This window comes from Mobula hypostoma, chromosome 16 (genome assembly GCF_963921235.1).
Source record: "Mobula hypostoma chromosome 16, sMobHyp1.1, whole genome shotgun sequence".
Taxonomy (NCBI): domain Eukaryota; kingdom Metazoa; phylum Chordata; class Chondrichthyes; order Myliobatiformes; family Myliobatidae; genus Mobula; species Mobula hypostoma.
Window position 1 is genome coordinate 6,438,217 of NC_086112.1, and position 18,220 is coordinate 6,456,436.

Below are 18,220 nucleotides of genomic sequence, written 5' to 3' on the forward strand. Positions count from 1 at the left end.
GGTACAAGAGCCTGAAGAAACACACTTAATGTCTCAGGGGTAGCTTCTCCCCCTTCACCATTAGATATCTGAATGGATAATGAATCCACGAACACCACCTCAGTATTTTTTTCCTCTCTCTGCACTATTTATTTCATTTTACCAATGGTGTAGTGTCTTACAGCCACACAAGTGCACATGACTAATGCCGGTTAGAAATTGTTTAGCAGCAGTCTCCTGTCCAATTTAAGCAGCTAAGTGTCCCAAATAAATGAAGTGAATCCTGGTTATTTCCTCACTCAGTTTTTGCTCTTTAAGAGTTGTCTCAAATAAGTGGCTGCCCTTGTATACCAAATCAATAGTTCAATTAACCAAATCCACTGTATTTGTATTCAGAAGCTAACCAGTGATTGGGTAATTTTAACATTAGAAGCTTGACACCATCCAGGACAGAGCAAGTACTTAACCTCAGACTGTACTCCACCTGAGATATGCATTCCCTCTTCTACAGAAGCACTCTGTACTAATTGCAGTTAAGTTAATAACTGGGTTTCTCCTACAGCATCTCCCAAACCCGTGTGTCTACCGAGGAGCATAAGACCAGAAAGTGCCTAAAAGAAACTCACCACCCACACAGTTCTTTCTAACCAACATACCATCCTGCATCCACACTCCCAGGATCTCCCTTTCTCTACGGATCCTCTCTCCACGTTCTACTCTCCCCCGGACCCCCCTTCCTCAATTCGCCTCTCCTTGGAATTCTTCCTCTCCTTTTTACCTCTCTCCCTCCTCTCCCTATCCATCCTCATTCTCCCCTCCATTCCCTCCTCTTTCTCTCTCCACCCCATCCCCCTCCTATTCATGTTCATTCCTTCGCCACGCCCCTCCCTCGCCCCGCCCCCTTCTCGCGAGATTTCGGCTTCGCTGACCTGGCAGATTCGGGGCGTCGATTCTTGGTGTCGCAGCTCCGGGCCGTCGTCGTAACGGTAACGGTGAGCCCCCACTCCCTCGGATACCTGACGGCCATGCAGCCCGCTCCGCGCTGACGAGATGGCACCGGCGGGCCGAGCAGGTGAGCCAAGTCGATCTGCGTGGCTCAACGGCGCATCTCTCTTCGGGGAAGGGGGGGCAGATTACCTGTTAATGGGCTTGAAGGGTGAGGGATGGGGTAGGGAGAGATGGGGGCAGGGGGAAGTGGGGGAGAGATGGGGAAGTGGGGGAGGAGATGAGGCAGGGGGAAGTGGGGGAGGAGATGAGGCAGGGGGAAGTGGGGGAGGAGATGAGGAAGGGGGAAGTGGGGGAGAGATGGGAAGGGGGAAGTGGGGGAGAGATGGGAAGGGGGAAGTGGGGGAGAGATGGGAAGGGGGAAGTGGGGGAGAGATGGGAAGGGGGAAGTGGGGGAGAGATGGGGAAGGGGGAAGTGGGGGAGAGATGGGAAGGGGGAAGTGGGGGAGGAGATGGGGCAGGGGGAAGTGGGGAGAGTTTGGGAGGAGGAGATGGGGGCTAGTGATGGGGAGGGGAAAGAACTGGATGAGGGGGGAGGAGGGAGACATTATTTGAGGCCACAATCTAATTTCAAGTAATTTTGCAAATGTTTTAAGTAGATTTTTGAATGTATTTTACAATTTATACATTTTATTGTGAGAATATAACAAGCTACAATTCTTTAAAAAAAACAGATCCTGGAATTATCAAATGCAGTAAACGATCCAAGATTGTTTAACATCATTTCCAGAACATAAATTTAAAGGGGAATGACATAATTGTTACTCTGGATCTGATGCAGCACAAAAAAAACACAAGATAAAGAACACAATTTAAAAACAAACACAATAATTATATTTACATAAGGTAGCTTGTATGCATAAATTCGATTGTATGCCCCCACACACACAGTGGATTCCAGTTAACTGGGAGACTTTGAGCCCAGTACATTTTGACCCAATTAAGCAGCTGTCTGAATTAGCTGAAGCCTTATGGAATATTTAAAATGTATAAAAGTCAAAACTACCATTTAACTGAGTAACAAATTATATACCTAAATGAAATACAGAACAAATTAGAACTACCAAAATTACTGCTACGGTACCATAAAACTGAGTATTAGTTTCTAATGGTTATTGACAAAGGAATTCACTGCACGCTGCTGAGTTATTTTGATAGACTCTTAAAAGTCACACAGACACTTAGTGCAGTTAAGGGACTGCCTTCACACAATCCTTTTGACAATCATCTAAATCTTCATTTCCATCGTACCATTCAAGATCATTGTTGATTGATACCTTCAAATTCTTCGTAGCTCCTAACTTACTGAAGTAGTGAAATTGTTCCATTTTCATTCCCAACTGTTTCTGGAATCTCCAAGCCTGAATGCATGAAACCGTGGTGAGGAAAGCAGTTCCAAATTGGCTGCTTATTTCTCCAGGTATGGTGAACACATACAACTGATGCTATTTTAAAACGATTCACTCTAAGCACAGTGTAGTGCCTAGTGGCCACACATGCACTCAACTGACACTAGTTAGAAACTGGCAACAGTCTCCTGTCCCAGTTAAGAGGCTAATTTCTTGATTGGTTTTTGTGATTTAATAGTTGTGCCAAATAAGCATCTTCCCCAATTAACCTTTGGCCCAACCAACCAGAATCCACTTGAGGCAAGCACTATTAATAGATAATGAAATGAAATTTGTAAATATGTTCTTTGGAAGGAAGCAGTAGAGTTGATTATACAGCAAGATAATGTCAGAACAATTACTAACCTTAACAAGACAGCTGGATGCTGCACTAATGTGTTAGAATGGCTTGAATTATTAATTTATACCTGTTTTGTGATTGAATGTTTTGTTTGGCAATACTAGATTAATCATTGTTGTACCTTTCTTACAGTTAACCATGACAGGGAGGAGCCAAGCTCATTTTCTGCCAGCAACTATTCAGCAGTCGTTGGGAGGCAATGTTTATGTCTTTGCCAACAGCACGGCTTCGGAAAATGAACTTTCAGAAGAGGACGTAGAATGCTTTGAGCTTAGGCCAAGAGGGAAGGAGAAAATTCGAAGAACTGCATCTAAAGATCGATTGGACGATATTGTGTACCTGGTTCGAGAAATACAAGAGGGTGACACCTTGAATGCACTTGCTTTGCAGTATTGCTGTACTGTAAGTGATGATTTGATTAGTAACATAGAGGATTGTTGCAGAGAAGGAGTGGGAGGAATGGTAAAGGAAGCCATAGGTGGAACAGAGCATTGGAAATATTTATATATATAAAAGTAGAATATTCTGTTAAATGTAAACAAGAATAAACATAAGGAGTGACTACAGACCAGTTCTTCCCCCCCGCCCCCGGTATTAATTCCAAATTAGTCAAATGGCAGAAGTTTCACTTGTAAAATATTTTCCAAGTCCCAAAAAGATTTCCAATGCTGTGTTTCATTATACAGTTCTTTTATTAAACATTTCATCAAAATTTAATTTCCAGTGTGCTGTTCATTTGTGCGTCCTCTGAATGTTTGGCCTTTATAGACTTATCAATCAATTGATTGGTCCTCAATTCAGAATATAGGATCGAGGTCAACGTGTCTGTTTACAGTATTGTTTGCTGAAAACAGACATGTAGACCTCGATCCTATTTATAAGTCAATACGGGAAAAATACCAGAGCACAATGCACAACCAGTTAGTGACAAAACTCCCTTCCCATATCATAATGACAATCAGTTGATGGATAAGTTTTAAAAGGACTCGCCACAAATGAACAGCGCACTGATGATGTCTCCTTGTATGGTGATGAAACGTTTGCAAATGGATTGCCAAGATTGGAGAACAATTCTAATATCCTTTCAAGAAAGTAACTTATGCAATAATTAAATTTATGATAGACGTTTCAGGATGAGGATAGTTGTGCTTGATAATTTTCATCCTATTTTAAGACACTTTTGTATTCCTGTTTCCTTCCTTCCCTGATACCATTTTCACTGAGTGTATTTATCTACCAAGCCTGCCTTCACTGCTGTAGCCACTTGTGGTTAATATGTTATCAAAATCTTTTCACTGAAAGTTGTCTCCTAATTTTTCCTCTTGTCTCTGCTAGTACTATCACCAATTAAGTGCTACTAGCTTGCCAGAGTCTTCTATCCAGGACCAGTCCTTCGCGTTGATTCCAGGTGTAGCCCATCTTGGTGTCAGATCCTTCTTCTCCCATGGATGAGATCCTTGGAGCTTCTGTTGACGTTTTTATAGCACTGGGTTTTTACAGGATAAGGTTGCTAGCCCTTTGCCCACCCTTCTCCTTTCACAGCCAGGCTTGGGGCAGTCCTTGGTGGAGTTCAGCACCACAAAGAAGGGGCGTTAAATGTAGCCTTGGCAGTATCAGCTATATTGTACGAATTAAGAAAATCTTCAGAATTTTGTGTTTGTGGTTGATCTGCAAGAGTAAATAGTTTTGAATACTTGTAATCCCTCCGAATCATGAACAAGTCCTGAATTACTTAAGTCTGCGTTTAGCATCTTGGATATCGTACTGCTAAATCTGTACTATATCTGGATGTTAGCAATGACTTTATAAAAGGTGTTCAGAACAATGTAGTATTTTCTATCTCTCTAAATTCATCACACCCACATTTTTGAATTCGGGGGCCCTATATGTAAAATTTATCATTTGGTTTGAATTTCTGTTGTAACGTGCACAGAAAGCTGTAGGAACTCTGGAGGTGAGGCAGCACCTATGGAGAGGAATAAACAGTTTTGGACTGAGATGTTGTCGATTGTTTTTTTTCCCCCCCTCCATAGATGCTGCCTGATATGCTGAGTTCCTGTAGTATTTCGTGTGTTCATTACTCTGGATTTTACTTATCTCTTGTATTTTTGATTTCCTGTTGACTTTTTTCATTAAAATATGATTACATTTGGCCCTCTGTATTCGCGGGTTCCGCATCTGCCGATTCAACCAACCGCGGATCAGGATCGGAAAAAAAACCCGGAAGTTCTCCAACACTTGTTGTTTGAGCATTGTTCGCCTTGCGTCTCGTTCGGTCGCTACTTGTGTAGTGTGTATCCTTTGTTTCTGTGGATAAAATGACTCCTAAAAGCAATTAAGTGGTCAAAGCAATTTCTCAAAGGCTAAGAGGGAGAGTAAAGTACTGTAATCTAGAGATGATAAGAAGTATTACTCGTTGGTTGAACATTGTTCACCTCGCGTCTCATTTGTTCGCTACTTGCGTTGTGAGCGAGAGGAAGGAGTTTAAGGCTAGTAAGGGATAGCTGGCTAGCTATGTAAAGCGTGACAGCCTGAAGAACTTAAAGATCACAGGAGAATTGCCATCAGCTGATTCTGAGGCAGCATCAACATTCCCAGAAGAGCTACATGGTTGCGTTTGTACTGAACATGTACAGACTTTTTTTCTTGTCATTATTCCCTAAACAATACAGTATAACAACTATTTACATAGTATTTACATTGTATTAGGTATTATAAGTAATCTAGAGATGATTTAAAGTATACAGGAGGATGTTTGTAGGTCATAGGCAAATACTACGCCATTCTATATACGGGACTTGAGCATCCGTGGAATTTGGTGTCCGTGGGGAGTCCCGGATCTAATCCCCCGCAGATACAGAGGGCCGACTGTATTGAATATTAAATCCCTGCAGCTGCTGGTAGTCATTTGCCAAATTTGCATGTTCAAAGTTCAAATTAAATTTATTATCAAAGTACATATGTATATGCCACCTTATACAGCCCTGAGATTCATTTTCTTGTGGGCAAACTCAATAAATCCAATAACCAGAATCAATGAAAGCCCACACCAACAGGGCAGACAAACAATGTACAAAAAAACAACAAACTGCAATATAAAAAAAGGCAAGTAGTGTTGAACTGGTGGTGTTACGCTAATGATTGTTATTTGTTGTACGAGTGCCTTTTAATTGTTGACAGTATGTGACATTTCAATAGTCAACAGGTGATAATTTTGAAACTTTGGAAAGACTGCAAAGAGATTGGGGAAGTTAGAGTCAATTGTTAAGGATGAGGTGATGGAGTACTTGGTGACACAGGACAAGATAGTACAAAGTCAGCATGGTTTCCTTCAGGGTAAATCCTGCCTGATGAACCTGTTGGAATTCTTTGAGGAGATTGCAAGTAGGATAGATAAAGGGGATGCGGTGGATGCTGTATATTTGGACTTACAAAGGGCCTTTGACAAGATGCCACACATGAGGCTGTTTACTAAGTTAAGAGCCCATGCTATTACAGGAAAGTTACTAACATGGTTAGAGCATTGGCTGATTGGTAAGAGGCAGCGAGTGGGAATAAAAGGATCCTTTTCTGGTTGGCTGCCAGTGACTAGTGGTGTTCTGCAGGGGTCAGTGTTTGGACCACTTCTTTTTATGCTGTATATAAATGATTTAGATGATGGAATTGATGGCTTTGTTGCCAAGTTTGCAGATGATAATGAAGATTGGTGGCAGGGCAGATAGTGTTGAGGAAATGGGTAGGATGCAGAAGGACTTAGATGAGAATTGGCAAGAAAGTGGCAAATGAAATACAATGTTGGAAAATGCATGGTTATGCACTTTGGTAGTAGAAATAAATGTATGGACTATACTCTAAATGGGGAGAAAATCCAGGAATCTGAGATGCAAAGGGACTTGGGAGTCCTTGTGCAGAACACCCTGAAGGTTAGCTTGCAGGTTGAGTTGGTGGTGAGGAAGGCAAATGCCATGTTAGCATTCATTTCAAGAGGTCTAGAATAAAGAGCAAGGATGTGATGCTGAGGCTTTATAAGGCATTGGTGATGCCCCACCTTGAGTATTGTGAACCGTTTTGGGCCCCTCATCTTAGAAAAGATGTGCTGGCATTGGAGATGGTCCAGAGGAGTTCACAAGGATAATTCCAGGAATGAAAGGCTTATCATAAGAGGAATGTTTGATGACTCTGGGCCTGTACTTGCTGGAATTAAGAAGGATGAGGGGGGATCTCATTGAAACCTTTCAAATGTTGAAGGGCCTAGACAGAGTAGATGTGGAAAGGATGTTTCCCATGGTGGGAGAGTCTAGGACAGGAGGACACAGCCCTAGGATAGAGGGGCGCCCTTTCAAAACACATGCAGAGACATTTCTTTAGCCAAAGGAGGGTGAATTTGTGGAATTTGTTGCCACATTCAACTGTGGAGGCCAGGTTGTTGGGTGTACTTAAGGCAGAGAGTGATAGGTTCTTGATTGGACATGGCATCAAAGGTTATGGGGAGAAGTCTGGCAACTAGGATTAAGGAGGAGATCAAAAAAATGATCAGCCATGATTGAATGGCGGAGCAGACTTGATGGGCCACATGGCCTAATTCTCTCCTATGTCTTATGGTTGTGCTAATGATGAGTAAAATATTAAATGGCGTAGACAAACAGATGGGAGGAGCAGAGAGTGCTAGAGGAAACAAAAAGATACTGCATACTATTTCACTTGGAGCAAAATCCCCAAATGTTGAAATCTGATAGCAGAGGGGAAGAAGCTGTTTCCCTCTGCTATCAGATTTCAACTTGCTGGTTCCAGACACCTGACTTCTCTTGGCTTTAACCAGCCTGTCAACATCAGGGACCAGTTTCTGGGCAGTTGTGATTTTCATAATGTCATTTAGATGTTCGTGTGTCAGCTGCGAGTGCAGTTCAGATTTGTTAATGTTCATTATGAAGAATGCCTGCTCACAGAGATATGTTGTCCCGAACATGCAAAGGATCTTTGAGGCAGTGTCTGTCATCTTGGGATACATCTGTCCCAGGTAATGATAGAATGAGTCCAGACCCACAGTCTCAAATTTATATTTCAAAGCCGAGTTACACTGAATTTCAATTAGTTCCATTAGTTTCTCCGGCACAACTGATGCTGTGTTGACGGCAAACGGCGAGCAGAATAGTGAGAATTCCTTCTCAAGCTGAGTGAAGACTTGGAAACGATTCTGAAACTCACTTTTCAGCCATCATATTTTGTCCTTGTACCTGTCCATGTTGTCATTATTCCCAGGAGCGACATGCACAGACTGCAAAGAGGGGAAATGAGCTGGGTTGCTCCAGAATAGTTGCATCTCCCACAGGCCTAATTTAATTTGAAAGGCACGAATGCAGTCATAGTATTCCGTAACAAGTTTTTTACGGCCTTGCATGTTAACATTAAGCACACTTAAGTGCTCTGTTATATCCACCAGAAATGCAAGATCATGAAGCCAGTCTGGGTCATCCAACTTTGCCACTGGCTTCCCTTTCTTGTTCATGAATAATCCAATTTCCACATGTAATTGAAAAAAACACTTGAGCACAACCCCTCTGCTCAACCAGCGGACTTCAGTGTGGTAGGGTTGGCTGTGTCCAATATTACTTTCGGACAAAAGAGTGTTAAATTGCCAATGGCTGAGTTCCTTGGCTCTAATAAAATTGGATTATGAGGACACTCAGTCCTCGTTTATTGTCATTTAGAAATGCATACATTAAAAAAATGATACAACATTCCTCCAGAATGATATCACAAGAAAACACAGGACAAACCAAGACTAGAACTGACAAAACCACATAATTATAACATATAGTTACAACAGTACAAAGCAATACCATAATTTAATAAAGAGCAGACCATGGGCAGAGTTTAAAAAAAAGTCTCAAAGTCCCGATAGCTTCATCATCTCACGCTGGCAGCAGAAGGGAGAAACTCTCCCTGCCATGAACCTCCAAGCACTACAAACTTGCCTATGCAGCACCATTGGAAGCACCCGACTGCAGCGGACTCTGAGTCCGTCTGAAAACTTCAAGCCTCCGACACAGCCTCTCCGAGCACCATCCTCTGCTGAGGACTTGGGGCCTTCCCCTCCGGAGATTCTGGACCACACAGTAGCAGCAGCAGCGAAGCAGGCATTTCAGAAGTTTCGCCAGATGTTCCTCCGTGCTCTCACGTCCATCTCCATCAAATCAGGATTGTGCACGGCACCCTACTTGACAAATAACAGACATCACCACCGGAGTGGCCACTGCGAGCTGCGTCGCGTCGCCATCTTCTCCCGATTTTGATTACTAAATCCATGACATTGTCCATTTTCAGGCTGCTGCTACATAACGCCTCTTGGTGTATAATACAATGAAAATTCCAGAATTCCTGCTCTGGATTTTCTGTCTGAACTTGCTCTCTGAATTTCGCAACAACACCAGCCTTTTTCCCAACCAGGCAACCCCCGGTCTGTCCAAGGCCTCGACGAGGCTGGAGAAAACATCGTTCGCCGTTGTTTGTCATGACCATCTCCACAAAATCCTCGGTGACGGTCAAAGATGCATCAACACCACGAATAAATATTCCCAATTGAGCTATATCAGTCACGTCGGTGCTCTCATCAATTCCAATACAGAAGGCAATAAATGACTTCACTTTGTCTTTTAGTTGACTGTTCAAATCTCCTGCAAGGTCCCCGATTCTCTCTGCCACAGTATTTTTTGACAAGCTGATACTACCAAAAGCCTGTCTCGTCTCTCAGGGCACATCAGCTCAGCTGCCATTAGCATGCATGCTTTGATGAATTCCCCCTCTGAATATGGCTTCGATGCAGCAGCTATTTTGTTGGCAATAATATAGCTGGCCTTGACAGCTCCATCATGAGTCTCTTGACTTCTGGTGAACACTGATCGCTGTTTTTTTAGAGCTGCTTCAAGCTCGTTTACCTCCTGCGTTCTGAGTCGTCCTAAGTACTTGTCATATTTTTCTCCATGTGACGTCTCATCGTATCGTTTGATATTGCCACAGCCATTTGTTGCGAGCATATCAGACACACAGGTTTGCCGTTGACCTCACAGAAGAAAAAACGATCTTTCCAATTATCGTTGAATATCCGACTTCCAATGTCAACTTTTGGGTAACATTTTGAACCACAGCAGCAAACAGTCTCAGCCTTGCTACAGGTGTTACTTACCTGAGTACTCAGTGTTTATACTGTGTCTGATGATGTAAGTGGGGCCCTAGTGGTCTTCAGTGCAGGGTGGTAGGTGCTTGTACACTGCGAGTGGTTAACTGCCGCCTATTGTTTTCTAAGTACACACAAGCTGTCGGCGCAGCAGCTGGCACAGACAGCAGTGGGGGAGAGAGCGGCTGCCGTACAGATACACAATGAATGGTCGTGAATATACTTTTTTCTCCCCAAATCATCCCGTGGGCCAGTAATTTGACACCCCTGCAATAGCTATTATTATTAATGCTGTTTGAATTCTCCATGACCTTCCCAATCCATATCCCAATATCTTTCAACCCCTCAATCCTCTTGAGAATTATTAACAGCTCATTTCTTCAGAACTACATTCTGCCAGGCAGAGAAATTTTATCTCAAAACAATATTGTATAGAAATTGCAGCAATTTCAGTCTAGCCAGTCTATGCAGCTGATAATTCTCCACTCCAATGACTTTGCATTGAAATCAATTTGCTAATATTGTGCCTATCTGCAAGTCTATTAATGTTTTACTGTAATTTCTTGCAGTCCTCCTCAGTCTTAACTATCCCTTCTAGTTTTGTATCTTCAACAAATATGGAAGTACAGCATCTGATCAAGAAAAAATGCTATGGACACATCACACAAAATCTGGGTAACTCAGCAGCTCAGGCAATATCTGTGGAGGGGAGTAAACAGCAACATTTCAGGCTGAGACCTTTTCTCTCCCCGATTCCTCCCACTTTATTCTGGCTTCTGCCCACTTCGTTTCTAGTCCCAATGAAGAGTCTCGGCCTGAAACATTGACTGTTTAATCCTCTCCACAGATACTGCCTGACCTCCCAACTTTCTCCAGCATTTTGGGTGTGTTGCTTTGGATTTCTAACACTTGCAGAATCTCCTGTGTTTATGGAAATAATATGGATTATAGATTTATGGATTTTCAGAAGGCCTTTGACAAGGTGCCACACATGAGGCTACTTAACAAGATAAGAGCCCATGGAATTACAGGAAAGTTACATACGTGGATAGAGCGTTGGCTGATTGGCAGGAAACAGAGTGGGAATAAAGGGATCCTATTCTGGTTGGCTGCCGGTTACCAGTGGTGTTCCACAGGGATCAGTGTTGAGGCCGCTTCTTTATACATTGTACATCAATGATTTGGATTATGGAATAGATGGCTTTGTGGCTAAGTTTGCTGACGATACGAAGATAGGTGGAGGGGCCGGTAGTGCTGAGGAAACGGAGAGTCTGCAGAGAGACTTGGATAGATTGGAAGAATGGGCAGAGAAGTGGCAAATGAAGTACAATGTTGGAAAGTGTATGGTTATGCACTTTGGCAGAAAAAATAAACGGGCAGACTATTATTTAAATAGGGAAAGAATTCAAAGTTCTGAGATGCAACGGGACTTGGGAGTCCTCGTACAGGATTCCCTTAAAGTTAACCTCCAGGTTGAGTTGGTAGTGAAGAAGGCGAATGCAATGTTGGCATTCATTTCTAGAGGAATAGAGTATAGGAGCAGGAATGTGATGTTGAGGCTCTATAAGGCGCTGGTGAGACCTCACTTGGAGTACTGTGGGCAGTTTTGGTCTCCTTATTTAAGAAAGGATGTGCTGACGTTGGAGAGGGTACAGAGAAGATTCACTAGAATGATTCTGGGAATGAGAGGGTTAACATATGAGGAACGTTTGTCCGCTCTTGGACTGTATTCCTTGGAGTTTAGAAGAATGAGGGGAGACCTCATAGAAACATTTCGAATGTTAAAAGGCATGGACAGAGTGGATGTGGAAAAGTTGTTTCCCATGATGGGGGAGTCTAATATGAGAGGGCATGACTTCAGGATTGAAGGGCCCCCTTTCAGAACAGAAATGCGAAGAAATTTTTTTAGTCAGAGGGTGGTGAATCTATGGAATTTGTTGCCACGGGCAGCAGTGGAGGCCAAGTCATTGGGTGTATTTAAGGCAGAGATTGATAGGTATCTGAGTAGCCAGGGCATCAAAGGTTATGGTGAGAAGGCGGGGCAGTGGGACTAAATAGGATGAAATTGATCAGCTCATGATAAAATGGCGGAGCAGACTCGATGGGCCGAATGGCCTACTTCTGCTCCTTTGTCTTATGGTCTAATCTAGTCTCTGTGGGCTTTTACTTCCCACCATGTCATTGTGAAAGGCTACTCTTTCTTATGACTACTGTGTTTCAGTTAAGTGTCCACTCCGTTTATTTCACATCCTCTGTCCTTGCTCATTTGATATTCGTGTTGTACCTTATCAAAGGTATTCAGAAATCAGAATACATTAAAAGTATTGCATTGTTGTTATTGCATTGTTGTTATCCAATCTCCCTCTTCACAGAAAGGCTGGGTCAAGCAAGGTTTTGTACTTTGAAGTCCACATCAAGTATGCATTGAGAACCTACTCTGGATAAAAATGATGTACTGTAGTTCCGACTATATATATCCCTGTATAGACATAGATTTATTATATGCATAGAAAATCTGTACTATATTATACATGCATACAGTGGTGATACAATATAAGTAATGAAAGTCAGTTCATTTCTCCCATAGTGAAATCCAAAGATTCTAACCTCATGATCCAAGAAAATGATAGGTCAATCTGCTGGGCTATTAAAACAAAAACTTCACATCATCTTAATAATTTCTTCTCCCAGGGCAGTTAATTTGATCTACTATTCTCATTAGCACCCCTACCACCTTCTATCTGTTACCCTCATCACTGCACTGTAAGCACTTTAAAACAATTTTATTTTATAAGACCATAAGATGCAGGAGCAGAATTAGGCCATATTGCCCCATAAGAGCTTGCACTGCCATTTTATCGTGGCTGATCCAATTTTCCTCTCAACCCCAATTTCCTGTCTGCTCCCCATATCTCTTCAAGAACCTATCAACCTCTGCTTTAAAAATACATAAAAGACTTGTCTTCCATAGTGGCCTGTGGCATAGAATTCCACAGATTCACCCACTCCCTGGCTAAAGAAATTCCTCCTCATCTCGGATAGGTCTGGCCTCTATCCTGATGTTGTGTGCAATCCCCCTGCAACTCTAGTTTAAACCCCACTGTGCTGCATTAACAAATCTTCCCACTAGTATAATAGTCCCCCTCCAGTTCAGGTGCAAGCTGTCCCTTCTGTGCAGGACTCGCCTTCCCTGGAAGAAGTCAATGATCCAAAAATCTTATGCCCTCCTTTATACACCAACACTTTGGCCATGTATTAAACTTTATACACCAACTCTTTTGGCCATGTAGTAGACAGTGAGGAAGGTTTTCAGAGCCTGCAGAGGGACTTGGACCAGCTGGAAAAATGGGCTGAAAAATGGCAGATGGAGTTTAATACAGACAAGTGTGAGGTATTGCACGTTGGAAGGACAAACCAAGGTAGAACATACAGGGTTAATGGTAAGGCACTGAGGAGTGCAGTAGAACAGAGGGATCTGGGAATACAGATACAAAATTCCCTAAAAGTGGCATCACAAGTAGATAGGGTCGTAAAGAGAGCTTTTGGTACATTGGCCTTTATTAATCAAAGTATTGAGTATAAGAGCTGGAATGTTATGATGAGGTTGTATAAGGCATTGGTGAGGCCGAACCTGGAGTATTGTGTTCAGTTTTGGTCACCAAATTACAGGAAGGATATAAATAAGGTTAAAAGAGTGCAGAGAAGGTTTACAAGGATGTTGCCAGGACTTGAGAAACTCAGTTACAGAGAAAGGTTGAATTGGTTAGGATTTTATTCCCTGGAGCGTAGAAGAATGAGGGGAGATTTGATAGAGGTATATAAAATTTTGATGGGTATAGATAGAGTGAATGCAAGCAGGCTTTTTCCACTGAGGCAAGGGGAGAAAAAAACCAGAGGACATGGGTTAAGGGTGAGGGGGGAAAAGTCTAAAGGGAACATTAGTGGGGGCTTCTTCACACAGAGAGTGGTGGGAGTATGGAATGAGCTGCCAGACAAGGTGGTAAATGCGGGTTCTTTATTAACATTTAAGAATAAATTGGACAGATACATGGATGGGAGGTGTACGGAGGGATATGGTCCGTGTGCAGGTCAGTGGGACTAGGCAGAAAATGGTTCGGCACAGCCAAGAAGGGCCAAAAGGCCTGTTTCTGTGCTGTAGTTTCTATGGTTTCAATGTATAATCTTCCTAGTTCTGGCCTCACTAGCACATGGCATGGGTAACAGTCCTGAGATCACAACCCTGGAGGTCCTGCCCTTTAACTTAACTTTGTGAACTCCCTATGCTGAACATTGTCACTCGTCCTTACCCCTGTCATTGGTACCATGACTTCTGGTTGATCACCCTTCCACTTAAGAATGCTGATAACTCGATCGGAGAAATCCGGACCCTGGCACCCAGGAGGCAATATACCATCCAGGGATCTCTTCCTTGCGCACAGAACTTCCTGTCCCTTCCCCTAACTAATGAGTCCACCATCACCACAGCGTGCTGCTTCTCCCCTCTTCCCTTATGGGTCACAGAGGTAGACTCAGTGCCAGAGACCTGACCAGTGTGACTTTCCTCTCGTAGGTCATCCCTATAATAATGCTGTTTACATTGTAAATACTTGCTGGTATTTGTGCATATTTGCACATTTTATTCCATATCTATACTTTAACCTCTAACTTTTATTTTTCTGTACTAAATCAAAGTAAACTAACGGTAAGGTAGAAACAAACAGAGAAAATCTGCAGATCAGATGCTGGAAACCCAACCAATGCACACAAAATGCTGGAGGAACTCGGCAGGCAGCATCTGCGGAAAAGAGTGCAGTTGACATTTAGGGCCAAAGCCCTCCATCAGGACTCCAATTCCATAGATGCTGCCTGGCCTGCCGAGGAAGGGAAAAATTTGAAACAGTTCACTGCTCTGACATATGAATTGCAACCATAGTTTGTCCTATTGAGTGAGGACATCAATAAAATAGCTTCTCAAAAATTAGAGATTAGCTTTCTTTGTCATATGTACATTGAAACATACAGTAAAATGCATCATTTTGCATCGAGGATGTGCAAGTGTCACAATGCTTCTGATGCCAACAAGCGTGCGACAACTTAGTAATCAGCCAACCCATACGTCTTTGGGAGGGGACCAGAGCACCCGGAAGAATCTCACAGGGTCACAGGGAGAGCGTGTAAACACCTTGCAGACAGTGGTAGGAATTGAACCCTGATCTTACAACTGATGCTGTAAAGCACTACACTAACCACTATAATATTGTCTCCCCCCAAAATAACCTCCAGATTAAACAGTTCACAGCTTTAATGTTGAAAATGCACTTTAATTGCTGTCATAGTTTGACTGTCGTCTGGTAGAAACTATTTTGTTGATGCCCTCATTCTCAGAAGTTAATTTCCATAGGTTTTTATTTATTTTAAGATACAGCATGGGTCTGGCGCTTCAAGCTGTGCTGCCCAACAACTCTGATTTAGCCACAACCAAATCACGAGATTTGTTATGACCAATTCACCTACCTGGTATGTCTTCGGACTGGTGGGAAAAATCCCACACATTGCATGGAGACACTAACAACAAGGGTGCCAAAGTTGAACTCTGAACTCCAGTGCCCTGACCCGTGATAGCGTTGTGCTAACGACTATGCTACCATGACTGTTTGACTGCTTTTCTGATCATTATGTAACATTATATAATACCATTTATATTTTTCAGGTTGCAGATATCAAGAGGGTTAATAACCTCATCAATGACCAGGACTTCTTTGCTCTCAGATCTGTTAAGATTCCTGTGAAGAAAATCACTTTACTGGGGGAGAGGCACAATGCCGCTACCTCAAGACTGGTTCCACGTGTAGCCTTGGAATCTAATGCACAGTGTCAGGAATTTAAAACTGTAGACGCTTCTTCCAATGAAAATGCCGACAACTTTCTCAGAGAAGTTGATAAAGACTTAGAAAGGATAGTAAAATCTAATGACACCACTCGGGAGCATTTAAATGAGGTGGTTTCAGCATTATCTACCCAGCCATTTTATCAAGCAGCAGATCGCAAAATCGCGCGAAGAAAAGACCCCCATTATGGAGCAGACTGGGGCATGCGCTGGTGGAACGCTGTCATGATAATGTTGATTGTTGGAATTGTTACACCTCTGTTTTATTTACTGTACTATGAAGTTCTGGTAAAGGTTGAGACAAGCCATCATTCAACAATGGAATCAACGCATCTACCTGTTACTAACATTGTACAGCAAGACCCAAAGCATAACAGTGAAATTGATCCTTTGCAAAGGACTAAAATCCACTCACAGGAAGCTCTGCATCACGTGAATTCAAAACTTCAGCCATCTGACACCTGACATCAATCGTCTATCACATTTTTCAGTCCTGTGCAAAGCCTTACCAGCTGTTACCTAATGGGGAAAATTGCATCATGTTATCAGTTTGAATTGTAATGTGGAGGAGCTGCAAAAATTACATCATGTCATGAATTTTCTATTGAAATAAAGTGAGTCAGTGTTTGTAGAATAGTTGATAGGTCATCAAAACTTGCCTTCCAATGTTATAGGACAACATAACATAAAAACTGATACTGATATATGATTGGCTAAATTTAAAGGGTGAGATAGTTTAGGCTGGAGTCAGGTGACTATAAGACATAGGAGTGGAATTAGGCCATTCAGCCCATCAAGTCTGTTCTGTCATTCTATCATGGTTGATTTATGATCCCTCTCAACCTCATTCTCCTGCCTTCTGTCTGTAACCTTTGACACCCTATTAACCTATCAACCTCTGCTTTAAATATCCCCAATGTCCTGGCCTCCACAGCCATCTGTGGCAAAGAAATCCACAGGTTCACTGCCCTCCAGCTAAAGAAATTACTCTTCAAATTAGATTGAAATATACATTCCTCTATCCTGAGGCTGTGCCCTCTGGCCCTTAACTCAGCCACCATAGGAAAAATTCTCCACATCCACTCTTTAGAGCAGGGGTTCCCACCCTCAGGTCCACAGACCCCTCGGTCCATGGCATAAAAAAGGTTGGGGACCCCTGATCTAGGCCTTTCAGTTTTCAATATGCAGCAATATAATTTTGTAAACAATGATGTTAACCAAAAGCTTAATTTAAATAATGTCATGTGATCTTGATTAGTATGATGTTCTTAGCCAGGCTTTCTTTTGGGGTTCAATTGTATTCGATAACTAGTGAAAATACCCTAGTTATTAAATACACTATTATTCTTTTTGAGCAAATGGTAAAGCATAAATATGATTTAAATGCAAAACCTGACATCTACTGACAAATTAAGCATTTAATTTTATTCCCACCTTCATGTTCTTTAAACTTTGGAGTGATACCTTGTAGACTTTCAGTAGTCAGAATGGTTATACCACTTTATTACAGCTGCAAGCAAAAACATTCTAAATGTCAGAGGACCACATATTCAGCTGTTTATATAAAAAGTGATTCTGCTGCCTGAAAATAAGTTTTAATATAAAATATATTTATTGACTGTTAAATACAATAATTGAAGACATGCGTATATACTATCGGTGGCCATCTTATTAGGTACAGGTGGAGTGGAACCCATTTTGGTTTTCTGCTGTAGATCATCCACTTGAAGGTTCAATATGTGCATTCAGAGGTGACCTTCTGCACACCACTGTTGTAATATGTGGTTATTTGATTTACTGTCTCCTTCCTGTCAGTTTGAACCAGTTTGGTCATTCTCTGACCTGTCTCATTAACAAGGTGTATTCTTCCACAGAACTGCCACTCACTGAATGATTTTCAGTTTTTTGCACCATTCTCTGTAAACTCCAGAGACTTGTGCATGAAAGTCCCTGGAGGTCAGCAGTTTCTGGCATACTCATAACACTCTGTCTGGCACCAACCATCATTCCACAGAGAAAATCACTTTGATTGCATTTCACCCCATTCTGTTGTTTGGTCTGAACAACAATTGAATCTCTTGGCCATGTCTGCATGCTTTTATGCATTGAGTTGCTGCCACATAATAGGCTAATTATATATTTGCAATAAGAGTAGGTATACCTAATAAAATGGCCACTGAGTGTATTCTGTTAATAATGAGGCTTTTGAAAATTATCATATTATGTAATAGTTATTGATTCTTAAAGCTTTAAATTATACAGTATTCTTTATATTCTTTTCAAATAAAAATTGAAGCCTCGATGCACTCTGATTTCCGATTGATATTCAGATTATGTTTGAGAAGATTGTACATTAAGTACAGAAAGAGGCCCCTGCCAGCAGGATCACACCCAGCAATACTCTCCAATTTACAAATTCAGTATGG

General features: G+C 42.1%; 1 protein-coding gene across 1 annotated transcript; it reads left to right on the forward strand.

The window, feature by feature from the left end:
• The first annotated feature begins 916 nt into the window (after positions 1-916).
• Positions 917-18,096, forward strand: lysmd3 (LysM, putative peptidoglycan-binding, domain containing 3). Its single transcript, XM_063068479.1, has 3 exons — positions 917-1,051; positions 2,866-3,135; positions 15,618-18,096. The coding sequence occupies exons 2-3, from the start codon at positions 2,872-2,874 to the stop codon at positions 16,257-16,259; spliced, it is 906 nt and encodes a 301-aa protein (XP_062924549.1). The 5' UTR covers positions 917-1,051; positions 2,866-2,871; the 3' UTR covers positions 16,260-18,096.
• The last annotated feature ends 124 nt before the right edge of the window (positions 18,097-18,220 follow it).

Excerpts from the sequence above, each read along its gene's own strand:
- lysmd3 (XM_063068479.1), top strand. The coding sequence starts at position 2,872 with ATGACAGGGAGGAGCCAAGCTCATTTTCTGCCAGCAACTATTCAGCAG. Across the intron at positions 3,136-15,617 it reads CTTTGCAGTATTGCTGTACT|GTTGCAGATATCAAGAGGGT; the intron begins GTAAGTGATGAT and ends TATATTTTTCAG.